This window comes from Schistosoma haematobium, chromosome 2 (genome assembly GCF_000699445.3).
Source record: "Schistosoma haematobium chromosome 2, whole genome shotgun sequence".
NCBI classification, from domain to species: Eukaryota; Metazoa; Platyhelminthes; class Trematoda; order Strigeidida; family Schistosomatidae; genus Schistosoma; species Schistosoma haematobium.
In genome coordinates this window covers 24,980,890-25,006,686 of record NC_067197.1, presented here as the reverse complement: position 1 = coordinate 25,006,686, position 25,797 = coordinate 24,980,890, and the positions used below count along the sequence as shown (strand labels likewise).

The 25,797-nt window shown below is 31.6% G+C and overlaps 1 protein-coding gene across 1 annotated transcript in view; it reads left to right on the top strand.

The window, feature by feature from the left end:
- The window catches only part of MS3_00006549 (uncharacterized protein), a 50,634-nt gene extending 35,700 nt beyond the window's left edge, over positions 1-14,934 (top strand). Inside the window, exons 5-9 of the mRNA XM_035730833.2 lie at positions 5-384; positions 3,976-4,058; positions 7,396-7,527; positions 9,118-9,815; positions 12,462-14,934. Coding sequence (XP_035585506.2) covers positions 5-384; positions 3,976-4,058; positions 7,396-7,527; positions 9,118-9,815; positions 12,462-12,938 — 1,770 coding nt within the window. The 3' untranslated portion in view covers positions 12,939-14,934. The remainder of the gene's footprint in view (positions 1-4; positions 385-3,975; positions 4,059-7,395; positions 7,528-9,117; positions 9,816-12,461) is intronic.
- The last annotated feature ends 10,863 nt before the right edge of the window (positions 14,935-25,797 follow it).

Sequence of the window (25,797 nt, the reverse complement as noted above, 5' to 3'; positions counted from 1 at the left end):
TCAGGTTTGCCGTGCAAGTCTAACATTATTTGCTGAGTGGCCAGTAACTGATTCAAGAGTCACTGAAAGTACTTTGGTCGATATGGCCGGAGGTGGTGTTCGACTTGATGTGGACAAAGTATGGCATCCTCAATTAGTTATTAAAGGTGCATTCAGACATGATCGTTTTCACCAACGTTTAGAGTTGCGTAATCTATATGCTGGAAGTAATTCATTCTCTAAATCAACAAATCCCACAAATTCCTTGAATAGAGCGCAAGCAGGGCTAGCTGCACGAGGATTACCTAACGAATCGTCAATTCAATCAATCCGTTCTCATAATCGTGCTAAAATGTTGAAGGTAGTTCCGGATGGAGATGGGCCAAATTATTCATTCATGGAAAGGTTTGTATTTCTTGACGCTATACATTGAATGTCAAAAGGCACTAGACTGTTCCAAGTCACATTTATTAAAAATATTGTTATTTCAAACTATGAGTATATGATCAGTAGCACGTTAAACTTAAGATGTTTATGAGCTCTGAAGCTAAATTATCACTTATGAAGTTATGATGCTACTGAAAAACGTGTACAAACTGTTTAATAGAAGTGACCTACTAGAACTATACTCAATAGTATTCCCTGTAATTTTTTTGTCGTAACTTGACCATAGTTACGTAAATTAATTATGAGTCCAATATATGAATTTAATGGCCAGATTTCACTTAATTAAAAAACTAACAAGCCTTCCAAACAAAACTAATTATGAGACATTTTATAGTTTATTTTTTGACCATCCAATCAGTTTTCAACACTATGATCTCATATTTTTCTTAAAGTTTATCAAGAGTTAATAGCAAAAATAAAACCTGATACAAAGTACCTATCATGTTGAAAGCGTACAGTTGGATAAATGTTTTACAGAAGATCTTCACTGATCTGAAATCCGATTTAAGTAGCAGTGAATAGACGGAAAAAATACTTAGTACTATAGCACAATATAAAATCCATTATTTTATTTGACTATATGTAGTTTTCAAGAAAACATTTCTAAGGTTTTGGTTTAGTCTAGTCAGTTTTCTTGTAATGGCACATTACATGGTCATTTTAACTCTTAACATAAAGATCGTCAACTACTTACGAACAACTAAAGGTATGATGTAGAAAGTCCTTGAAACTTATATTAAAGAGATTACTTTTCGATACAACGATGTTGAAATGACAAGTAACCTGATAAAAAACTTCACATTAATTCTCTGGTAAAAAAAACTATACCAACTGATTTTAAATGGTTAAACATCAACTACTAAACAAACACGGAAAAATTACCATAAGTATATTTGGTTCACTTGATTGAGTAATGATGATTTATGCTTGAATTTCACCTAAGGTTTGAGTTTTTGCATACTCTAGAGTTAATTACAATCTTTAATACACGTTACCTAATTATGATAGTATTTCTTAGGTGACTTACTTCTAGTAATTAACGACTTTAACAGCAAACTATATTTTAATTATAAATCATGTTTATACAAACTTTAGTCTGATTAGATTTGGTAATTATTTGTCATTATGAATATCAATCAAATAAGATTCCGTCAGTAAAACTTAATACTTATTTCCTTTTCACGACTGATTGATCATTGGGTGTTGATCAATGTCATGTGTGTCAAGTACTTCTTAGTGCAGGTCGAATCCTATCAAACAAATTGCAATGTGACCACTAGTTTAGGTGACTCGACATTACGTGCACTATTGTGAGATAAGATGGTGGTTGGAATTAGTCAACAAGAAACCCTGGACACATGTTTCGTGCTATTTGACAGTCGTCAGCAAGGTGTATCTGTAATTTTGAGAGGACTGGTGCTCCCTGATGGATTCGATCCCGTGTCACCCAGCTTCACTTGACACACATGGTATTGATCATGACCCAGTGATCAATCAATTGTGAATACATCTCAGTCCTACAGGAGGTCAGTCGGAGCCCGGATAGCCCAGTGGTCTCTAACTGTGAAGCTGAATGGTAGAGGAAACTCTATTCAAGCATTATAATCTGTCGTTAACACTACAAATAAACTCTTCATAATCAATGGATATTTGAAACAAGCTTCTTGTTTCATTTATGACTAGAACTATTCTAAGAATGATGAAACTGTTCCAAATATTAAAGTTTCGCATTTTCAATTACTCTTATAAAGTGTATTCGTATCATGCAAACACTTTATAGCATGTAGTACATGTTAACACTCAAAATACTTAAAAAGCGTTAATACAAAGAGTCTTCAAAAAATATTTAAAAATACAATTGCAACATATTAGAAAGGGTTTTGTGGAGATTTTTAGAAAATTCAATAATTGAAATCATGAGTCAATTGAAGCTAGACCACCATGGAAAACCTGTGAGTGCCGGGAGGCCGTTTCGTCCTAGTATGGAACTCCTCAGCGTTGCGCATCCACGATCCCGTCCCGTCAACTATTGAAATTTCTAAAAGTCCCCACAAAATCCCTTCTGATAATAAACATCTGCTCACTAATGACTGACTTCAAGAGGCATTTCCCGGAGTTCTAGTGAGAAGCAGTGACCAGTAAAGTTCAACCAGGTCTGTTGTGAGATATCAGCTCACTGAAGACAATGGTGTACGGTGGCGCGATTTTGTGGATTGGTTGAAGTTAGACATTAACACCGTTGGATGCCGGACGGCTCAGTGGTCTAGTGATTAAGCGCTCGCGTGCGAGACTGATAGGTCCTGTGTTCGAATCTCGGGGGTGGGGGTGGCGGGATCGTGGATGTGCACTGCTGAGGAGTTCTGCAATAGGAAGAAACGGCCGTCCAGTGTTTCCAGGTTTTCGATGGTGGTCTAGCTCTAATTGACTCATGATTTCAATTATTAAAATTGCACTATATCTTTAATAGACTAGATAAATATTCAAAGTGATTGATTGTAAATTATAAAATTAATGTTAATAAATAATTACTCATTTTTGTCCTTATATTGACCTCAACTGTACTAAATAGATAATGTTTATATACAATGAATATAAAGTATTTTGATAATATATTTATGTAATTCACTAATATTCTAACTAATTTCTATGACCTAAAACTCTTCGAACCAAAAAAGAAAAGTTAATATAAAACAATAATTTAATTGTAAATGAAGATCACAATTTCACAATGTATATAAAACACTTTCTTTTAACAATAATTTGTAACAAAATCAATAAAGACAACCTAAATAGAAAAACTCTGTCAAGGAGGAATTAGTTTATAGATGTTACATTATTTTTGGTAGGTTCTTTTGTGGTGAAAAACAAAAAGCTTCTGTGAAACTCAGTCGACTGAAAACGTGAGAAAATCTTCGTTCGATACTTTAAATTGTCAGCATGTATTTCAATGAAACCCAATAGAATTTAATGAATGATACATCAATATCTAAAGGTTTACGGTATCTAGGTTTATACATAAAAATGAAAAGGGGTCATTTTTATGTGTTACATTTTAGTAAATTTATATATCTGCATCGACCACTGACAAGTCAAAGGGATAATTTGTCTTCATATACTGATACCATTTTCTTAACATTAGTGTATGTAGTTTAGGGGTTTCGCTGTTTTTAGAAGGGACATAGTTTTGTTATTCTGATTAAAACCAAGCAACACCAATGACAATATTTGTTTCAAAATAGAACTTCGGCAACCTGTTTCCCAGTTAACCATCACTGTACACAAAATTATCAATAATATAAGTGATTCGTAGAGACATTTCAAATTCAAATCAGTTTTCATCACGGACATACATCACTAAGACCTGAAAACCCTCGGTTGAATGCTATATAAAATAATAGTTGTCCACTGTTAGGAAATCTGAAAGAAGTTTTTACGGCTACCTCGATGACACTTTTTCAAATTGAAAACTTTATTCAAATTCGATATTAAATTACCAAATCACATTTCATTTACTAATATGAGAATTCATTTATATTTTCGAATTTATAGCATCGTCGTGGAAGTTCCATGTCAAGAGCCAAAAAAATTTCATCATATTGGTGCTATTGTTTGTCCAGTATGGATAAAACAAGGTAAAGATAAAACCAATACTATTTTTAATTTTATATATTATGAATGTCTGATAAATATTCACTTTTAACTAGGTTATGAAATTTGGTCTTCTCTACAAAGTACAGTAGCTAAGTTCTAACTGGTGTTAAACACATAAGATCAATATTGATTGAGAACAGTATTCTATAACTCATTCACCTCAACAACAACAAAAAAAACAAAACGAAATGATATACAGCTTCTGTTCCAGAATTATTTTGAAACCTTTTGACACCTTTATAATTCAGTTATAACAACCTACCATCTAAGTATTTTAATTTATCACTATCACTACTCATAAACATACGAAGTTCTGATTATAGAATATCTTGAACAGCTGTTATATGCTAAATAGCGAATAGTTTAAGATCATAAAAATTACAAAAGAATTTCATCTACAAATTCGCCAACCATATATGTCCACATAAAATCGAGGTTAATATAACTATGTTCTTAATCAAGTTAACTTTTCTTTTGATTTCACTTTTAAAATAAGACTTGTTCATCAATAAATTAATAAATCAGTAATAAATTTATCAGCTCTAAAGTCGAAGTAACGTATTACATAGGTGATGACCAAACAAAATGAGTGTATCCACTTATTCAGAAACTGATGTTTTATTCTGATTATATTTACATAACATTTATGTAACATTGTTATGCAAGAACATAATGAAATCAATCTAATCATTTATTTTATTATGAAGTTCAGAGAGAGATAGTTGATATCTTTTGTTCATTAGAGATTTTCTGTCTATTATCAGATTAAGAAAATAAAAAGAGCTAGACTAAGATAACAATTATGAAGAGTTAGTAAAGAATATTGATTAATCATATTCGGTGATATTTTGAAAAGTCATTTCTCTTTAAGTGTTTTCAATATATGAGTATGTAAGTTTAAAAGAGGTACTAATATCATGATAGAATAAGGAAATGAACAGAATAATAAGTTTGAATTGATGAGCTGCTAAAATTTCAGAAATGAACAAGTTTTTTTATTCTCATTTAAAATATCGACTTTAAGAGAATAAAATCATATTAGTTTTCAGAGGAACGATCAAGCCATTTTAAAATTTAAACAGAATAGTCATCGTACAATGAATTCATACATGTATCAAAAGCATGGATGGATCATTCCATATAAGTTTAACGTTAAATGTACAATGGAAATACATTTTGATGGCATGAATTCATGAGGTTGGGCTTGTATCGTCTTAAGGAATTTTAAGTTATAAGAAGTTTGTGAACAGCTATTTCATTTTAGTTTAAAAAGTCTTGTAGTGAAGGAGAACGTAGGCAGGGACAATCAAATATATTTGAACACAAAATTACAGAATATCTTAGTCAAATCTGAGAACCATACAGTAAATACTTCATTTGCAAAATGACAATCAATTGTCTCAGACTTCATTGTTCTTTCGTTTCCATATCAATCATTGTCTGTTCTCGTTCTCTTTTCTTCGATCTTCTTAACATTCTGCAGTCAGACATTTCACTTTCTACTGATGATACATACTACTTATATCTGTCGACATCAGTGAAGTTCCAAGGGTAGCGTTAAACGACTGATCAAAACGTTCTGATTTCTAACATTTCTCTATTTAATATTAGTTTGTATTTAAGAAAATCGCAAAAGCATTCTCCTTAAATCATTTAAATAACATGGTTATAACATGGTTTATACATCTATTCAAACTACATAGGCGACATTACGAAAAAATTAAAAAATAATTGATAATGGATAATTGTTTGTACTTATTTTTGTCAAATACTTAAACAGTAAGATGAGATAGATTTTTACAAGAGTCTTCACATCAAATATCAATTCTGATTAATATAAATGATAACACCTATGTCTGACGACAATTGTTTCACCGATAAATAAAATTCCCGTCACCTATTTATTGTGACAAATTAAAAGCAAACCGGCTATAACCTTTGTGATTCATTGCTATCCATGAAAAATCTTAAACAATTAACAATAAAATAAATTCATAGATGAATAATAGACGGAAGTTTACCGTTCTTTTTTTTTCTAAATAAAAGAAATTATCTTAGAAGTAAATCATAACATTTCAATAACTCCAATTTTGAGTATAAACGTTTTTGGTGAGTAGTAAAATAAAGAGGTGAGTTCGTCTTTCTACTTTTACTACCACCCTGTAGACGCCATTCACTATACTACTTGATTATATAAAAATGACGGTAAACCCATCGGAATTGAATGGTTTTTTTTTAGAAAAAATAACTTTTTTCACTATAAAATACTTTACTTGGATTATTCTGGGTAAAATTTCAAACCTTAAAAATAACTAGTTAAATGGTAATCATTTCTGTTTATAACCGCCTAAATGTTTATGTTTACATAGCAACATAGTTGTTTTTGTTATAAAAAAAAAGAATAAGAAGAATAAAGATCTCCTGTTGAAACACTCAAAGTTCTATTCTAAAATGACAATCCTACTTTTAGTATGATTCTACAAAGATTAAAATTAAAAACAGTTTATTTATTATGTATTCCAAAAAAAATGGGAATACTTTGGCTATACAATAAATGTTATACATCGGTTATAAACATTTATGACGCCTACTTAATAATCAAAACGTATTCACAGTTAAATGACATCTTAATAATGGTCTTAATTAGCCTTATTGAACTATTAAATTATATTTAAATAGTAGGGCATCATTAAAAATCGCGTATCCTTTAGAAAGTTTATTTCACAGCGGGATATTGTAACATGTATTTTTTGTACTAGTTAGGATTTTTAGTAAATTGATAAATTTCACATTTGATGAACACAATGAAATCAATTGTCTATTAAGAGAAATAGTATATTAGAGCATTCATATGAACATGATCTAGGTTTTTAAGTACTAAAGAACTGTCAATAATCCAGCTTATTTCTTGAACTGTCAACTATTACCGTTAGGGTAACCATTACAAGCTAGATTTATCAATTCTCAATCATGCACCTTTATTGATTATGGAACCGTGAATAATACACAATAAATTTGGTCACTGTTTCAAAACCAACTAATATCTATTATCACAATACAGTTACTTCATACATCAGAGTGACCGTCACCTACTACAAGTTATATGCATTTTATAATGCATATTTTACAGCTGAAACTTATAGACAGAATGATGAAACTGATTTTATTGTAAAAGATTTGTTAATTTGTTATTCGGTAATTGTTTTTTCAGTTGTTGCTGTATATATTTAGCATTTCATTTGATGTGATGAAAAGCTACTTAATCACTGATTACTCTTTAATTTAGTGTAATGTTTCATTGTTTTATTAATTTTTCAGAAGGCTTCATGAAAACACAACCGATCATCAAGTGGACTGAACGTAAATGTTGTCTGCTCTCAAATGATGTACAAAGAAAATCATCTTATCTAAGTGTGACAAAACGCTATGATGAACATATTGATAAATCTGGTAGGTAACATAAGCTTTGTTTTCAAAATTACTGGTGGGTAAATTACTTGTACCCGAAGCTTGTCAGCAACTTAGCAAACTATAAACTCCTAAAGATGAATTTCTTACAGTAATTTCTTAAGAAGAGGAATAGAATTTTCCTATTTGGCACGAACCTAGATTTTGTATTATAAAACACCATATATGATCCTTTGATTACATTAACTAATTATTTATTAGCTTCAATTGTCAAAACCTGACTCGTTCTAAATGGATATATCGTCATCATACAGTGAAATGTTCATTTTGTTTTTATTAGATACATTTTTGCTAAGCTGGAAATGTTCACTGACCGAAACTTGGTAAATATGTACTATTCAGGAAGATGTACATTCACTCACCAACCCACTGAGAATATCATCACTTGCTAAGAAATATCAGGTGGGCATAACCTTCAATTACTATATTAGCCGTTACGCTAGAAATCAGTACGCACAATTTGCGAAGTAATCACTTGCATTTAAAAGCTAGCAATTTCAATTTCAACCTCAAGTTCTCCTACATGGTCTTCAGTAGACTATGATATTTGAAGCAAGCTTATAACCTTCTAAAACTTTTTATTAAACCATCTCAAATTAAGTTGATGATTTTACAAGTGAGCGTTCCATCATTCAAGCAATTATCTATAAAGATTTATGTGTATTAACTCCTTGTTTTACATACAAGCCTTATCATGTGACATTTTAATCGGAATTGATAATTGAAATTAACTCTCTTGAAAAGAATAACTCAAAGAGGACATGTCAATCCACTGGATCAAACAATGTAATAAATAACACTGTATTATGTAATACGGTATTATAAAATGATCTCAATTAGGACTGTATTATCTTTTTAGCCAAAAATTACTTTTTCAGTCGACTATTTTCGATAAAAAATATTTAAATGTCAACAAGCCAAATGATTTTATATAATCTCTGCTATGTCACACGTAAATCAACTCCATCTTCACATAATATCCAAGATAACACTAATCGTCTACTTTCAAACGACTCGATTTCAAAATAAGTGCCATAATTTGCACCGCCCCCCCCCAACTAATTCAAAAGTGAATTAAAGTTTCATGCTAACTCGGCCTTTGTGGTGTTGTATAAAAGTGTAAGAGCGCGTATACTAAGCCTTAACCATGCGAAAATTCAAACCCCCTTTGTGTGTTCAAAAACAGTTTGTTCTTACCTTAAACCTACCCTGGTAATATTGACTTATCATCCAGAGTGATTAGCTTTCGGATTGTGTTCACATTATTATTACTCTTATTATTATTATTATTATTATTATTATTATTATCTCCTCTCACCCCATTTCCAGTCTAGTTGACCTTTTATTTTTATATATAAATACTCTTAACAAGTATATGTGTGATCAGATTGTTCGAAATGTATTACGCTAATATATCACATAATTCTGATAATCTTCGTCTTCTTATTGCACTATCCAAATTAATGAAACGGACTAATTGCTTTAAATTTTATATTTTAATTTGTGCAGAATTAGTTTAATCAAAATTTATTTGATTGAAATCGTTATCATATGTTTCTAATGAATTTATAGGTCCAGATCAAAGTCTTGGAATTAATATTTGTTTTTCACAAAGTGGCAGAATATTACAAGGTAGTTTACCTCCAATGCTACTTGTATTAATTTCTATTATACTACTATGGACAAATCAACTGGGTACACATAATCTTAGTTGTACACAATTAATTCTATTTTTATTTTCAATTTCATTTTGGCTGTGGATGAATGAACAAAACTTAAATAATTCTAAATTATCTGGATTTCTTAATGTATGGTGTTTAATGTGTTCAAGTTCAATTTGTTTGATCTACTTATTTGTTTTAATTCATCATCGGTTTGTTTGTCGATTTCTTCAACGAAAATATCAACATTTGAATCGTTTGTCGTCATTTGGCTTGAATCAGAATAAAACAACCACAACAGGTTTTAATGCAGAGGGTCCAGTTAATGAACGAATGAATGGACCAGGATTAATACAAACTTATGGGTGCTGTGGAAATTGTGGTGGATGCCCTGATTCATGTACTAGTTGTGTAGCAGGAAGAACCAGTACAGGATTTATTTCATCAAATGGTACAGCCGTTTGTTATAGTAACAGTAGTTGTGGTCTATCTGGTGGAAGTGGTCATGCATGCCAAGCCATACCAATATTGCAAACAAATCCATCTGCAAATAATAGTCCTGGACCTCTAGGATTTACACAAGCAATGGGCCAATCAACCAACAAGAGAGTAAGTTCACCTAGCCATTTTAGTGATTAAAATTGTGCATAAACAAGAATCTTTTCACATTCTTTTTCATAAAAACAGATTTAACAATATCAACTGAGTCAGTGACTGGTATTTTCAAACTTTAACCAATGTTATAACATTTATATAGAATAGATGGAATGTGGCCAGAAGTGGGATCTAGTACGATCGTTTTATCCCTTTGTACAAGTAACTGGGTATCTGAACTCAATAGCTAATTAAATAACACTTTGGAGTTTGAACGGGACAATTCAAAATATTAGAAACTAAAGTTCTGTTGTAATAACATGAAAAATATCAAAATGTTTAGACTTCATGGAGACTTCTACATAGAATCTTCTTAATAAAAAGTGCGTGCGTTTATCCGACCGTCCACTATCACAAATCGACTGAATTTAGAGATGTTAACGATTAAATATCAATGCAGTGGTCTAAAAGTAACACCATCATCAAGAAGACGAAATTCCTGGGCTTAATCATTGGTATGTTCGCCCATGCAGAATACTGCAGTCTGTCAGACCAGACAGAAATATCTAACTACTGCTTAATGGTACTAAATTGTGCTCTGATTGCAGTCAGTCTGTATTTTAAACTGTTTTCGGAATGAAATAACTTCATAAACATACTAACTTATTATTATTTCACTAAATGAAAGGTTATATTAAAATTCTTAAAAAACGTGTAATCGACAGGGAAGTCAATTCACCATATAAGCTAACAAAATCAAGAAAATAAACAATGTTCACATTTTAAAAAATTTTGAAAAATCAACACAACTTACAATCATCAGTATAGGGGTTGTGGAGATTATTAAGCTTTTGATTGAGATCATAAACTGATTGATGTTAAACCACCGTTGGAGCTAATCCGTGTCGGGTAGAAACAGGCATCTACTTAAGTACAATGGAAGATGGTTGCTCAATTTCGTGGATTGTTTGATGTTAGTCACTAACACCATTAGATGCCGGCTCAGTGGTCCAGTAGGTTAAGCGTTCGCGCGCGAGACCAAAGGCCCCGGGTTCGAATCCTGCGAGTGGGACCGTGGATGCGCACTGCTGAGGAGTCCTACAATAGGATGAAACAGCCGTCCAGTGCTTCCAGGTTTCCAATAGTGGTCTAACATCAACTGGTTCACGATCTCAATCAACAACTTACAATATAAAATTGTTATCACGTCTTAAGTGCAAAGGTTTACTAAACACGATGGATACGACCTAATTTTCTAATTGATTAATGCATTTTTTAGTCGAAACAATAGTTCATGATGAATGTTAGTATTCTAAGTAGTAATAAAATATCGTTTCTAATGTGCTTTATATTCTACAATCTATAGATAAATAGTATCATATTTATCAATGTTCATTGCATTTAGACTGTACCTAGCTTATCAACAGATATCTTAATTTATAATTATTTGTGAACTATTCTGTTGTAACGGGTGGATCGCAGGTTAGATGCACAGCGTATTTATCGATCGACCCAGTGACACGTAAGGACGACCTAGAGTCCTGATTGGTCCCGCTTCCCTGTCTAACCCAGCCAGTTGAGTCCAGAACACAAGTCACAGCCTCTGAGATATGAATCGTTATATTTCAAACATACTCTGTTTATATACCAACCAAACAAACCACATTGTACCATAAAAATAGAAAACAACATCTGTACAATATTTAACGAGTGAAATGAATAATGGCCAATAGGGAATGTCCATTTAAAGTCCAAGGACATCATTAGACTTAACTTGATAATGATTAATACATTCCTCTGCATCCCTAACAATTCTATGATATCATATCCTTTGTATGGTCATTATTAATTATATTTCACCATGTACTGTCTTGAGTACCACTTATAAGTCTATCATACAAATGGATTACTATAGGTTAGTCTATACAACGATGAGTAAATAGGTTTTATCCTGCCTATACTATATGATTAATACATTAATTAATATCACAGGTTGAAATCATGAAACAATTGAAGCTAGACCACCATGGAAAACCTGGAAGCGCTGGACGGCCGTTTCGTCCTAGTATGGGACTCCTCAGCAGTGAGCATCCACGAACCCGCCCCCCGCGGGATTCGAACCCAGGACCTACTGGCTTCGCACGTGAGCACTTAACCATTAGACCACTGAGCTGGTCGGCATCCAACGATGTTAATGTCTAACTTCAACCAATCCACGAAGTTGCGCCACTGAACACCATTGTCTTCAGTAAGCTGATATCCCACAACAGACCTGGGTTCGAATCCCGCGGGGGGCGGGTTCGTGGATGCTCACTGCTGAGGAGTCCCATACTAGGACGAAAAGGCCGTCCAGTGCTTCCAGGTTTTCCGTGGTGGTCTAGCTTCAATTGACTCATGATTTCAACCTGTGAAATTTCCCAAAATCTCCACAAAACTCATTCTGACATTAATTAATAGTCAGTCATGTAGCAGAATATTCTTTCTGTACAAAACAATACATCAACAGTATATATATTAGCAAGTTCTTGCATTTATCTGTTTGTTATTAAAGATAATAATATCTGTTGTAATTAAGTAATGAATTTAGATGACCATTGATGAAACATAAATTTCTCTAATTCTACATAATACTCTACTTCTATTATAATTATAATTTGACAGGAGAACTATGGTGACAATTATTTATGCTCAGGTAGTTCAGAATCCGGTAATGGAGTTAATAATGGTACATTTCATGGATTAAGATGGAGAAATTCCCGAAGAGTTAATAATGTCAACTTATTGGGTGGGGATTTAAATCAACCTGATTGTCATGTATGCCAGTCACATTTTCTCACTGATAATAATAATGATAATCATGCTAATTTATCATCATCTCCTACAGCTGCTGCTTTCAACGTATTTTGTCGACATCAGCATTTGTGCAGTTCATCTGTAACACCATGCATCAATGTACATAACTTTAATGTAAATAATTATCCTTCATCTTATTGTTTAACAGGATTGAAAACTTTAATAACTGTATGCTTTTGTATAATGAGTACTATTTACTGGATAAGTATATTTGCACAAGGTACATTACCTGAAACATGTTTAGGTATATCTCTATGTCAAATCATAGAAACGAATCGTTCATAACTCATCCAAAAGAAGATATTGACAAACTTTCTAATTGTAAATAGAAAACAAATTAAAGTGAATTTTGATAATTTAATCTTTTCAAACAATTTTAAAGTAAAACAGAACTATATTCAAATACATAAATATTGTAATCCATATGCATTTACATATACATTTATACTATAAATTCTATTTAATTTTTATTTCCTTATGATGACATGATTGTTTCTTGTTAAATTTGACCAAAAAAAAATTAGTGAGTTCATTTAAAGTATTACTGATGAAAAGAAATCAGTAGTCTATACATATATCTTCTAAAGTTCATTATATTGTTCAATATAATGAATTGGAAATATAATACAATGTAAACCTAACCCCCCATAGTATTTTACTTCTTTTTAAAACATTTGGTTTTATGATGCTTTTTTTTAAAATGACAACTTTATAAAGTAAAGATAACTAAACATTATGACAGGAAATGAATCCATTTCATTCTTGTGTATTATAATTCCTTTATATATGTACTAATTTTTATCATTAATGTATAGTTTGTTTGTTTTTAATACAGTTGGATGGCAACATTGTAAAAATTAATTTTAATTCACTTAAATCCATAATAATAAATCATTTTCAACAATTTCGATCATTTGGCAGATAGTTCCCATTTAAACATTAAAATTAAAACACGAATTTCAGCGAAGGAATCTGTTTTCAACGAATTTATTATTCGATCATGTAATAAGAAGATGTAGATTATTAGAACTATGTGATATCTAAGTGTAATACATTTCGAACAATCTCATTACACATAATTTACTTGTTAAGAACATTTATGTATAAAAATTAAAGGTCAACTAGACAGGTTAAAGGTAAGTCATAACAAAATAATCATAATAATAATGATAAAGTACACAAAGACAATGTGATTACCACTCCGGATAATAAATGAGCATTATTAGGGTAGGTTAGGTGTATGGATGAACTGTTTTTGAACGCATTGCGAAACATTTGATTGAGACTAGTCATAAGGTTGACATCAAGTCAGTATTTGTATTGTTATACAAAAGCCTTCGAAGACGTATACAAAGGTTTATTGAAGCCTTGGCTAAATGGAAATTGAAACCACCTTTATGCGTTCAAAAACAATTCATCCTTACACCTAACCTACCCTAGTAATACTCACTTATTATACGGAGTGGTAATCACATTGTCGTTGTGTACTTTATCATTATTATTTCTTTTTCGTTATAGCTTACCTTTAACCTGTCTAGTTGACCTTTAATTTTTATATATACATGTTCTTAACAAGTATATTATGTGTGATCAGATTGTTTGAAATGTATTACACTTAGATATCACATAGTTCTAATAATCTACATCTTCTTATTACATGATCGAAATTTATCAAAGGCACTAATTGCTTTAAATTTCAACCATTTGTTCATCTAATAATCTTTAATATTCTTGATTCCTTTTAAAATCTTATTACATAATCAAATGGATTGAATGATATTTTCAAATCAACTTTATTATTTTATAGTCTTATTAAATCTTCCATTAAATGAATAATAATGAACAGTTTCATATACTTTTCAAATTCACATATCATGTAAAACCATGATTACAATAAGTAATATATTTCATTATTTATTATGTATACAGTTCTTTTGAATGATGATATCTGACACTTAGACAAAAAAATAATCAGGTCTAATTGATTATGTAGCTAATTATTCTATCATATGAACTATATCTTTTCTGAATTTGCATTTGTTTGTTTTTTCAAACTAAACGCATAAAACAACAACAACAATAACAATATCATACTTAAGACATTTAAAAAGGAGATTTATCATAAACCATATAATGTTTATTGTTCCTAAAAAACAATCTAACACTATGACCTATTTGTGAATAAATTTATGTTATGATTTTAATACAAATTAATAATAAAAAATTAAACAAATAATATCAACATAATAATTGTGGTTATACAATATTCCAATAAGTTTAATCTCCAATAAAAAAATATTCATCTAGTTACTATGGGAAACTATGTTCTAAATGTTCTGTTGTTTATGATGTATTAATTTCTTTCTTGTATATAATAACTTTAATAAACAGACAATTAATCACTTTAGTGATAAAAATAATTACTATCTTTATTATGATTATGATTACAGTTTTTTATTTTTACAATTAAATAAGGCTTATATGAAAGACTGAGGGAAAAAAATCCACAATAATATTTCATAACACTGAGCAATAATAAAGAAAACAGTTATGAGTTAATTATTTAAAGGTAATTAACTAGTACATATGGGATTATTGAATAGCGTTGTTCTTTCTTTAAAAAAGAAAAGAGACAGATTTATTTTATTACAATTTGTTAATATCGTTTATTAATTAGTATGAATTATATGATACTATGGTGAGTGCTACTGATATCGACAGATATAAGTAGTATGTATCAACAATAGAAGCTTAAGAAAATCAGAGAGAAAAGAACGAGAAAAGAAAGTGATTAGTATGTAGACGAAGGAATAATCAAATCTGAGACAACTGATTGATATTTTGAAGATTAAGTATTTACTGTATGGTTCTCAGATTTGACTTAGACATTTTGTATTCAAATACATTCGGTTGTCTCCACTTCTGTGTTCTCGTTAACTACAATAAATCATGAATTATAAACCATCACATGGATTTTATGTTTATTTAATACTAGTTACGAAAATTAATTCAACTAATTAACTATTCGAATATGTAGATGACATAGCTTATTACAATTTAAATACAATAGTTCATTAAAACATGGCCTGGTACGGCTGAGGGTTGGGGGGTCGGTTCTCCCTATCAAAATGTTCTCACATGGCCACGCGTACACAGCCACTGTCAGGAAAGTCCTACTCACTGCTTTCTCGTGGCGTGGGTGTTGTCTATGAAATTGAGAGGACGAAAAGCGAATGTCGGGTGCTTTAACCGGGTTGGTGGATACGAAGGATCCATCTAGGGGAGTTGGAAAACCCTAATTCCAAACCAATGCTGCACATGGGCTCTAGTATCCGGATATGGCTACCTAAGAATACCACCTGCATTGGTTTGGGCAACGGGCAGTATCACAGCCCACACACAAACCAAATAACTTGTGTGGCGTATATGTATTCGGTGTTCCTTTATACCAATATTTATGTGTTCAAATAACTAAATGAAATATACTTTCCATATACAATAAATAATCATATGACTGTAATAGTTAAAAAAACAGACTATTTTAAAATAAATAATAACTAGTTCGAGTCGAATAAACTATCGCTTATAATTATAACATGATAAGAAGATTTGTTTAGTTTATTGGCAAATTAAACTCATTTCAGATACTTTTAACAATGAACTATTTGAACAAACAATCAAATATTTATCTCGCTAGTTATTTATGCATAAATGTTACATCATAATTTGTTTTTTCATAGTTCACACTATGGAGTGATCTAAGTTAGGTAGCCATTTATGACGGGAAGAAAAGACAAAATTACATTGTTTTACTCAATATGATTGTTGTTCAACATTAATTCCATTTTAATTTAATGTAATGATTATTTAGTGTAATATTTGTTTTGTTTTCTCGTATGACATTTTATTGTGTATAACATACGATTTTCTTGTATCCAGTTGGCCTGAACTATCGTCAGCATGACATATAGCATATGATTTGTTATAATTGTAAGTATTTTCCATATATGTGATTGCAACCTAATTAATTATCAAAATATATGTAAGAATCAATATATAAATGAGTATATTTTCGACTTGGATCATCGTCGTCGTGTTTTCTGGGCTAATGTATCTTCATATGTACCAGTCTTTGCGGTCCTACTTTTACGTCGAAGGAATTACAGTGGTTCCTCGCTTTACAAATATAAGTGATAAGCGATTCCGACATAACAATCAGCGACGACCAGATAAACAAAGTAGCGTTCAATCAGAAAGCATATCACCATTGAACACCCAGGTAATATCCAACAGCTATTTCTTCTCGGTAAAGGAGTCCTTGGTAGTGCATACTTACCTTCAGAAGGGCGGGGAACTAGGGACATCCAGTTTTCAGTGAAACCATTTAACTTCTTCTACAGTGCAAAGTAGTGCATGGAGGACAGCTGACAGATGCATTCCAAGTAAGGACCGGAGTCAGACAAGGCTGTTTACTCTCTCCCTTCCTCTTTCTTCTGGTGGTCGACTGGATTATGAAGACCTCGACATCTGAAGGAAAACACGGAATACAATGGACAGCTCAGAACCAATTAGACGATCTGGACTTCGCAGATGACCTAGCCCTCCTATCACGTACACGTGAACAGATTCAGATAAAGACAGCCAATGTAGCAGCAGTCTCTGCATCAGTAGGCCTCAGCATACACAAAGGGAAAACCAAGGTCCTCAAATTCAAAGCGGAGAACAGCAATCCAATCACCCTTGATGGCGAAACTCTGGAAGATGTAGAATCCTTCACATATCTGGGAAGCATCGTCGATAGACATGGAGGTTCAGATGCAGACGTAAAGGCGAGGATTGGCAAAGCAAGGGCCGCATTCCTACAATTGAAGAACATATGGAACTCAAAACAACTTTCAACCAATATCAAAGTGAGAATCTTCAATACGAACGTCAAGGCAATTCTACTGTATGGAGCTGAAACTTGGAGAACTACAACAACCACAATCAAGAAAGTACAAGTATTTATAAATAGCTGTCTACGCAAGATACTCAACATCCATTGGCCGGATACCATCAGCAATAGCCTTGTGTGGGAGAGAACAAACCAACTTCCAGCTGAAGAGGAAATTAGGAAAAGACGATGGAAATGGATAGGACATACATTACACAAATCGTCAAACTGCATCACGAGGCAAGCTCTAACTTGGAATCCTGAAGGGAAACGGAAAAGAGGAAGGCCAAAGAACACATTACGTCGGATAATAGAAGCAGATATGAAAAGGATGAATTACAACTGGAAGGAGCTGGAAAGGATTGCCCAGGACAGGGTTGGATGGAGAATGCTGGTGAGCGACCTATGCTCCTTCACGAGGAGTAACAGGTGTAAGTAAGTAAGTATTTAACTTCTTGACTATTGATTTGCCATCCCGTGGTTTACACAGATTTATGCCTACACACTACTGAGACGTCCCAAACTAGGACAAAACAGATGTTCATTACTTCTTAGTTTTTAATAATTTTTTAAAACCAGTCATTTTGCGACGCAATTATGGAACTCAGAAAGTTCATCCTATAAACAGTCTCTGTTACAACAAATAAAACTGTCAGTTTGAGTTAAACTAGTTCTTTTATACTGACAAATTTACATTATTTCTTCAACTCAGATGAAAGTTTTCTTAATTACTGATGACTGATTTCTTGAGCTGAAGCCTACTCTAACGAACAAACTATAAGTATATACTAAGGTTAATGACCATATCTAGGCAACTAGATTATTTGTTCATTTTTCATGAAGACAAGTAGCAACAGAGACCAGTAATCAATCCTCATATTGGATTTTATACTAAATGTTAAACTTGAATCTTATACTTACTTCCATTTTTATACTATTCATAGAATCAAATTGTGAGACATCCTATAACGTAAATCGCAATATTATTCATATATTTTAATACAGTAGATTCACAATTGATTGATCATTGGGTGTTGATCAATGTCATATGTGTCAAGTACTTCTTAGTGCAGATCGAATCCTATCAAACAAATTGCAATGTGACCACTAGTCTAGGTGACTCGACATTACGTGCACTATTGTGAGATGAGATGGTGGTTGGAAGTAGTCAACAGGAAACCCTGGACACATGTTTCGTGCTATTTGACAGTCGTCAGCAAGGTGTACCTGTAATCTTGAGGGAAATGATGCTCTCTGATTGTGAAGCTGGGTGACACAGGATCGAATTTGCTAGGAAGCATCAGTTCCCTCAAGATTACAGGTACACCTTGCTGACGAGCTTATTATTCAGAGTGATAAGGTTTCATATTGTTCTCATATTATTTCTTTATTATCCTTATCTCCTCTTACCCTCCATTTCTAGTCTACTTGACTTTTTACTTCTATATATAAATGTTCTTAACAAGTATATTATGTGTGATCAGATTGTTCGAAATGTATTGCGGTAATATATCACATAGTTCTGATAATCTTCGTCTTTTTATTACGCTATCGAAATCTTAGAAAACTTAGAAAAAGTAGTCACACTATTCGATTGGGCAAAAGTTAATTATAAATCGAGAAAGGTAAGAAAATAGCAAGATATACTGAATTTCATAAACTGTAATTAAATTTTAATAAAAACCGTAAAGATTATAATTCACACTGTCCATTTCTGTTATCAAAACAGTTGGAAACTAACCACTGAATAATTATGAATACAAATTTCATATTTTATCTGTTTAGTTTCTGAGTCTTATGTAAATCTTAATATAGCCAACCTATATTACGTAATGATTATTTAGAACATATTTTACTGAATCCATTTTTTTTCCAGTATCCAATAGAAGACACTTAATCTAACCCTTATGACTATCGTTTCTTCAGATTGCTTTCTCATCGTTATTTCAATACTAAGAAAGTTATCAAATGACACCGACTTATCAGTTTTTATATTAAAAAAGAAACAAGAAGCGGTTTATAATTTAAACAAGCCTAATGAACTTGAAAATTAAATATAACGTGAATTAATTACAAGATATTGTGTTTATAATTTCAAAACGTATCATACATATTTCAATTCTAAATAGATCGGATAATTCTTTTTTTTTGAGATTTTGATTGAATTTTGATCAGTCTTTGTTGGCATATGAATGAACATCAACCATAGAATGTAGATATATCCAACTGACAAGTCTTAAATAGGAAGAAACGAATGTCCTGGATTCCACTGTTAGACATTATCTATTCTACATTAACTTATGCTATACTTATATTTTATTAATCTTTGTTGTAAATGTGTTCAGAAGAAAAATAGTCCTATTTTCTTTATGTAGACGATGCAAACAGATGGCATATAATATTCATATTGACATATGTTATCAGACTTTTAGTAAAGGCAACACGTTGGGATAATATTATAAATGTGGATATAAATGAATTAGAGATAATTAAGCAAAAATAATTGCTACGTAAAACTACTTTTTTTCTCTTCTTAAATTATACTGTTATATCTACTCAGATAGATAAATATATAACATAAATATTCACTAATTACATATAAGATTAGTAATTCTACAGGGACTAGCTTAAATCAAATATTTTAGTAAATATTCTTTAAATTAAGTAAGATGGTTAGCTACAACGTCTATACTATTACCGTTGATATTGTTAATAAAATGCGTTATTTATAGCTGAATTCACGAGTCGATCTAAGTTAGACTATCATTGAAAATCTGGTAGCACTGATCAGTCAGTTAACAACGTAGAACTTCGTACGTACGTATATCAGTTCGAGTTGTCATACCGCATTAGCACAGAGATACAATTGTCGATTAAAATCCCATAGTGGTAGAGGTGGTAAGCGTATAAGCATTAATTGGAAAGATTAGGGTTTGAAGATGTTATTCAAGGAGTATAATACAGTGAAATAAATTTAGAAAGAAGAAGGAAGGGACATGACAAACTCAGAAGATTAGAATTTGGGAGAACACAAAGAGTGGATGCACCTGGGCCATTGCAAAGGATTTTGAGCCATGTCATTCTAGGTCTCTAACCACCGGTTACCATCGTCTCGCGGACCCCAACCAGGTAGTCTACATCTACCAACATGGCTCAGTTCACTCGTCATTGGTAGCACTAAACGGCCGTTTCGTCCTACTATGGCACTCCTTAGTAATGAAACTGTGAAAATACTACAATCTCCACAAATCCCCATACTGATTCATTCTTAATCAAGCTTATAAACTGAGGTTGAATATTTTTTAATTAATAAACCATGTAGAAATAAAAGAATACATTTGTACTATCTTGATGAATAGAAAATTGAATTTCTGATGTTTGGTAACTAAATGCCGATCATTTATCAAGTCATAGCTGTATAAAACATAGACTAAATCAATTGTACTATATTCATTTCATTGGCAACATCGGGTTATATTTATTCCAGTAGACAGAAAAGAATTCCATGCAAATGCATAAACAAAGTTGCCTTTTGTAAATGAAGTATGAAAATTCCATGTATTTATACAAAGTTAGGCAGATCAATAATAAAATAGATAATAATCGAATGAATGATAATCTACGTTGAAAAAAGGTATTAAGAAACAATTCATTGAAAGATTAGTAATATGCTAATGGATGAAGATTTAAAATGTTATACATGTGTAAAAATTCTAGACTTTTGTGAAAATTCGAACTTGTAGTAAACTGATGTTAATAAACACATGATTCATTTTAGTACTCCTTAACGCTTTACTGACTATTCGCTTTTATCATCATACGAGCCGAGTCAAACCAAAACCTAATGGTCTTGCTTGAACATCTGTTTTACCTGTTCCTGCCATCTAGATATTTCAACAAGTTATCTGTTTCCTTGTTTGTTTTAACACATCATTATGTCTCTTAATTGTATAATCTACTAAAGTTTGTTGATGAAAAGTTTACGACTTTTCACTGTACAGGTTACAAAAAAGCCCTATCAGAGACATTGTAGTTGCTGACAATATGTAACGAAAAGAGTGCACATTATTCAGATATTGACTCTTGAAATGCAAATAGCTAACTGGTGATATTTATCGTCAATATCGATCAATGCGTAAGAAACCGAAACTCGCTGAAATACATTGTGCTGAGAATTCTATCTTGTACCAAAAATATAATATTGAATAAAGCTACTAATAATAATAACAGACAAGAAAGATACTAATAATGTAGTGAAGGAGAACACAGGTGAGGACAAACAAATCATTATTTAGAACGAAATTACAGAGTTACACAGTAAAATAGAAAAACCATACTATAATACTTAATTTGACAGATAATTCCCATTTAAACATTAAAATTAAAACACGAAGTTCAGCGAAGGGATCTCTTTTCAACGAATTTATTATCAAGCTGTACAATCGTATATATATGAAAAATTGGAACCGGTTAGAAGGCAAGTATGTAAACATTCTATTCATGATACTTTTCAATTTATTGATCGTATTAAGGACGTTAATACTTCGAAAAACACATGTTATCGCTTGACGTTAATTCTTTGTTCACTAGCGTAACTTTAACCAAAACAGTATGTTATATATGTGAGTATATTGATTCTAACAATATAGATCTAGGTTTGCCAACTGAACACTTGAAAGAACTATTGTTACGCTGTACTTTTAATGTCCAGTTCAGTTTCAATAATGAAATATATAGACAAAGGGATGGGATCGCAATGGGGTCTCTATTCGGTCCACTTTTAGCAGACTGTTTCATGGTAAAAGTACAAAACGACCAACTTCGTTCAATGATCAATCGATTCCACCTATACGTGAGATACATGGACGACACGTTTGTCGTTTGTGACAATAATATTGATTTAGATGATATTCTACACACCTCTAACCCATGCCACCATTCCATAGACTTCATGTTAGAAAAGGAACGAGACCAATCGATTCCTTTTCTCGATGTACGTCTGATGAGAACGAGTAATGGTTCTTTAAAAAGATCCATCTTTAGAAAACAGACATGGAACGGCCAGCTAACCAACTTCCATAGCTGGGTTCCGTTAAGTAGGAAGAGAAATCTTATCCATTCTTTATGCTGTCGAATACATCAAATATGCAGTACGGAATGCATTAACGAAGAACTCGCGTTCCTCAAGAAGACTTTGAAGGAAAATGGTTACCCAGAACTGTTCATAGAAAAGAATATGAATGGGAGTAGTCACGACAAGGATTCTAGTTGTTCTGTTCCGAAGAAAAACCTTTATATAAGTCTGGAATTTAAAGGTGATCGAACATCAGACGTAATCAAAAATCGTCTAACAACAACTATTAGAAGAACATTTAATACAGCAAAACTGCAAATAACCTTCACTAGCAGAAACTCATTTCCTGTACCCATAAAAGATAAGCTTCCGCGTCTGGTCGCTTACATGTGCATCTATCAGTTCACCTGCTCTTGTAGAGCAAGGTACATTGACCGTAGCCAGCGCTCGCTTTCAACTCGGATACGGGAACATATTCCAGCTTGGTTCTATAAAAGTGAAAGGAAAGCAGTCAGGAGTTCTATACGTGAACACCTAATCGACTATAACCATTCTACAGATCCACAAACTGACTTTGATGTTGTTTATATGATTCGTTCAAATCTACCCAGATTTCTTCGCATCCAACTCTTAAAAATAGCTAAAGCTCTTACCATCCAGGAGCTTAAACCAGAACTATGCGTACAAAAGAAGTACGTCTTATCGTCATCGTTACCTTGGCCTTAATTATTTTGATTATCCTATTGTTATCACTATTATTATTATTATTACTATTATTATTATTATTATTATTATTATTATTATTATTATTATTATTATTATTATTACTGCATTCCCCCCTTTACTTATGTCTTATATTCTCATTGTTTTATTCGTGAATACTCATCATATCACCATATTTATTTTTACACCTCTATGACCTTTAATTATTGTAACCAAAACATTTTAATCATCTTATTATATTCACTAAATCTATTGTTATTGTTATTATTCATATTACGTAATCTAGTATTATAACCTTTTTATTAACTGTGTTCACATTTCCTCAGTACTTTTACAAAAACAAAATTTATATATATATACGATTGTACAGCTTAACAATAAATTCGTTGAAAAGAGATCCCTTCGCTGAACTTCGTGTTTTAATTTTAATACTTAATTTGCAAAATGTTCAATAATTGTCTCGAATTTCGTTGTTCTCACATTTCCATACTAATTGCTTTCCATTCTCGCTCTTCCTTTCTTGATCTTCCCCATCTTCTGCTGCCAGACATTACATTCCTGACTCGCGTCATATACTACTTATATCTAATATAAGCAGCACGCACCACATTAAGTTGAAATTCAATGATTTTTCTTGCATTCTATAATGATTCACAGCTTATTACCATTATAAACTTCAAAAATATATGATTTACAAATGAATGGAATTCGAACAATGCAATGCATTATCCAAATATTTCTTGTTTTATTCATTAGATAGTTATATAATCAATATTCAATCTTAGATTTAATTAATAATTGCTAATTTATTACTAGGTCTTTCTTTTCATATTGAGAAATAAGATTAACTTAGAAAGAATGAATCACTACTAATGATCTAATTATATATTATTCTAAATAATTCATACTTTTTACCTGTTTCCCTAATAGAAACGATATATGAATGATCTTGAATTCTTATTACTATCATCATTGTTATTACCATTATTATTATTATTATTATTATTATTATTATTATTACTATGTAGAAAGATAATTTCACTGATCTATCTGTAACCTTAAATTCATAATAACAGCCTGGCGTCAATGATTCCACTTAGATTTAGAATTTTTTTCTTTAATACACCTATTTATTGGGAAATGTGTTATGGTATTATTATCCCAATTATTTGTACGTACCTAGTAACAAGAAACAATTCATTAAATAGCAGAAGAAGAAGAAAAAAACAATAATATTGAACTGTTTCTTGGGCTGATCATTTTTTCCTGTGACCTTCATAGTTTTAAATGATAGAATTTCATCTGCTCTTTATCAGATTGCAATTATGTTAAATAAATACAACATTTATCTGTATATACCAATACGAGTTTACGGTCAATGAAGATGTAATTTTAAAATTGTAACAACAATAACTCTATTTTTTCTTCTTGATATGGGATTAGTTTTGGCTCCAAACCAATGATTCATGAAATGCCAACTACATTTAATCATGTTACTCATAACATTAACAATAGAATTATAAATTGTCCAAAATGACATTTATCATCATTGTTATTAGTAGTATTATCCGTATTTTCACTTAATAAGAAATATGTAATGAATCGTATCAGCCAGTTGATTAATTAAGTTTAAGGTCATAAACTTTATTTCAAGTTACATGGTTTAACTGTGAATCCAATTAATTAGAAAAATTACAAGATGATTTTAATCAAGATATTAATTCAATTCTTGATTTATCTCAAGGTCTTTTCAGCAAAGTACAGTGCACTAAGAGTGGTAGTAAGTGTTATACTAATAATATCATATCAACGATCAGTTATTTTATAAATCTAAACTACATACTTTAAAACGTTAGTTCATTCTTTCATCGCAAATAAGATAGAGTTGTTCAACTTCACGAGATAGAATAGTGAATCAATGTTTGAAGCATCAAACTTAATAATAACTGCAGTAGTAGGCCTCGAAATCCATAAGAAAAAAATTAAGATCCTCAAGTGAAATGCAACAAGTGCTAGTCAAATAAAATTTATTGGAAAATCCCTGGAAGAGGTGAAATGTTTTACGCACCAAGACAGAATCATCGATATACAAAAAAGATCTGATGCAAGCATAGAGGGACAGATAAAAGAATCAAGGGCAGCATTTCCACAATTCCTACAACCGTCAGCCAACATTGAAGTCAAGATTTTGAATATATACATCAATACATTTTTAGTACACAGAGCGGAAACACAGAAAACTACAGGTATTAATAAAAATTTATCTACGCAAAATATTCATTGTCCATTGGCGGGATACTATCAGCACCAACCTACTATGACAGAAAAAAATCCAGCTTCTAAGTGAAGGGGAAATTATGAGAAGACACCTGAGTTGGGTAGGACATACGCTGCAAAATTCATTAAACTGTATC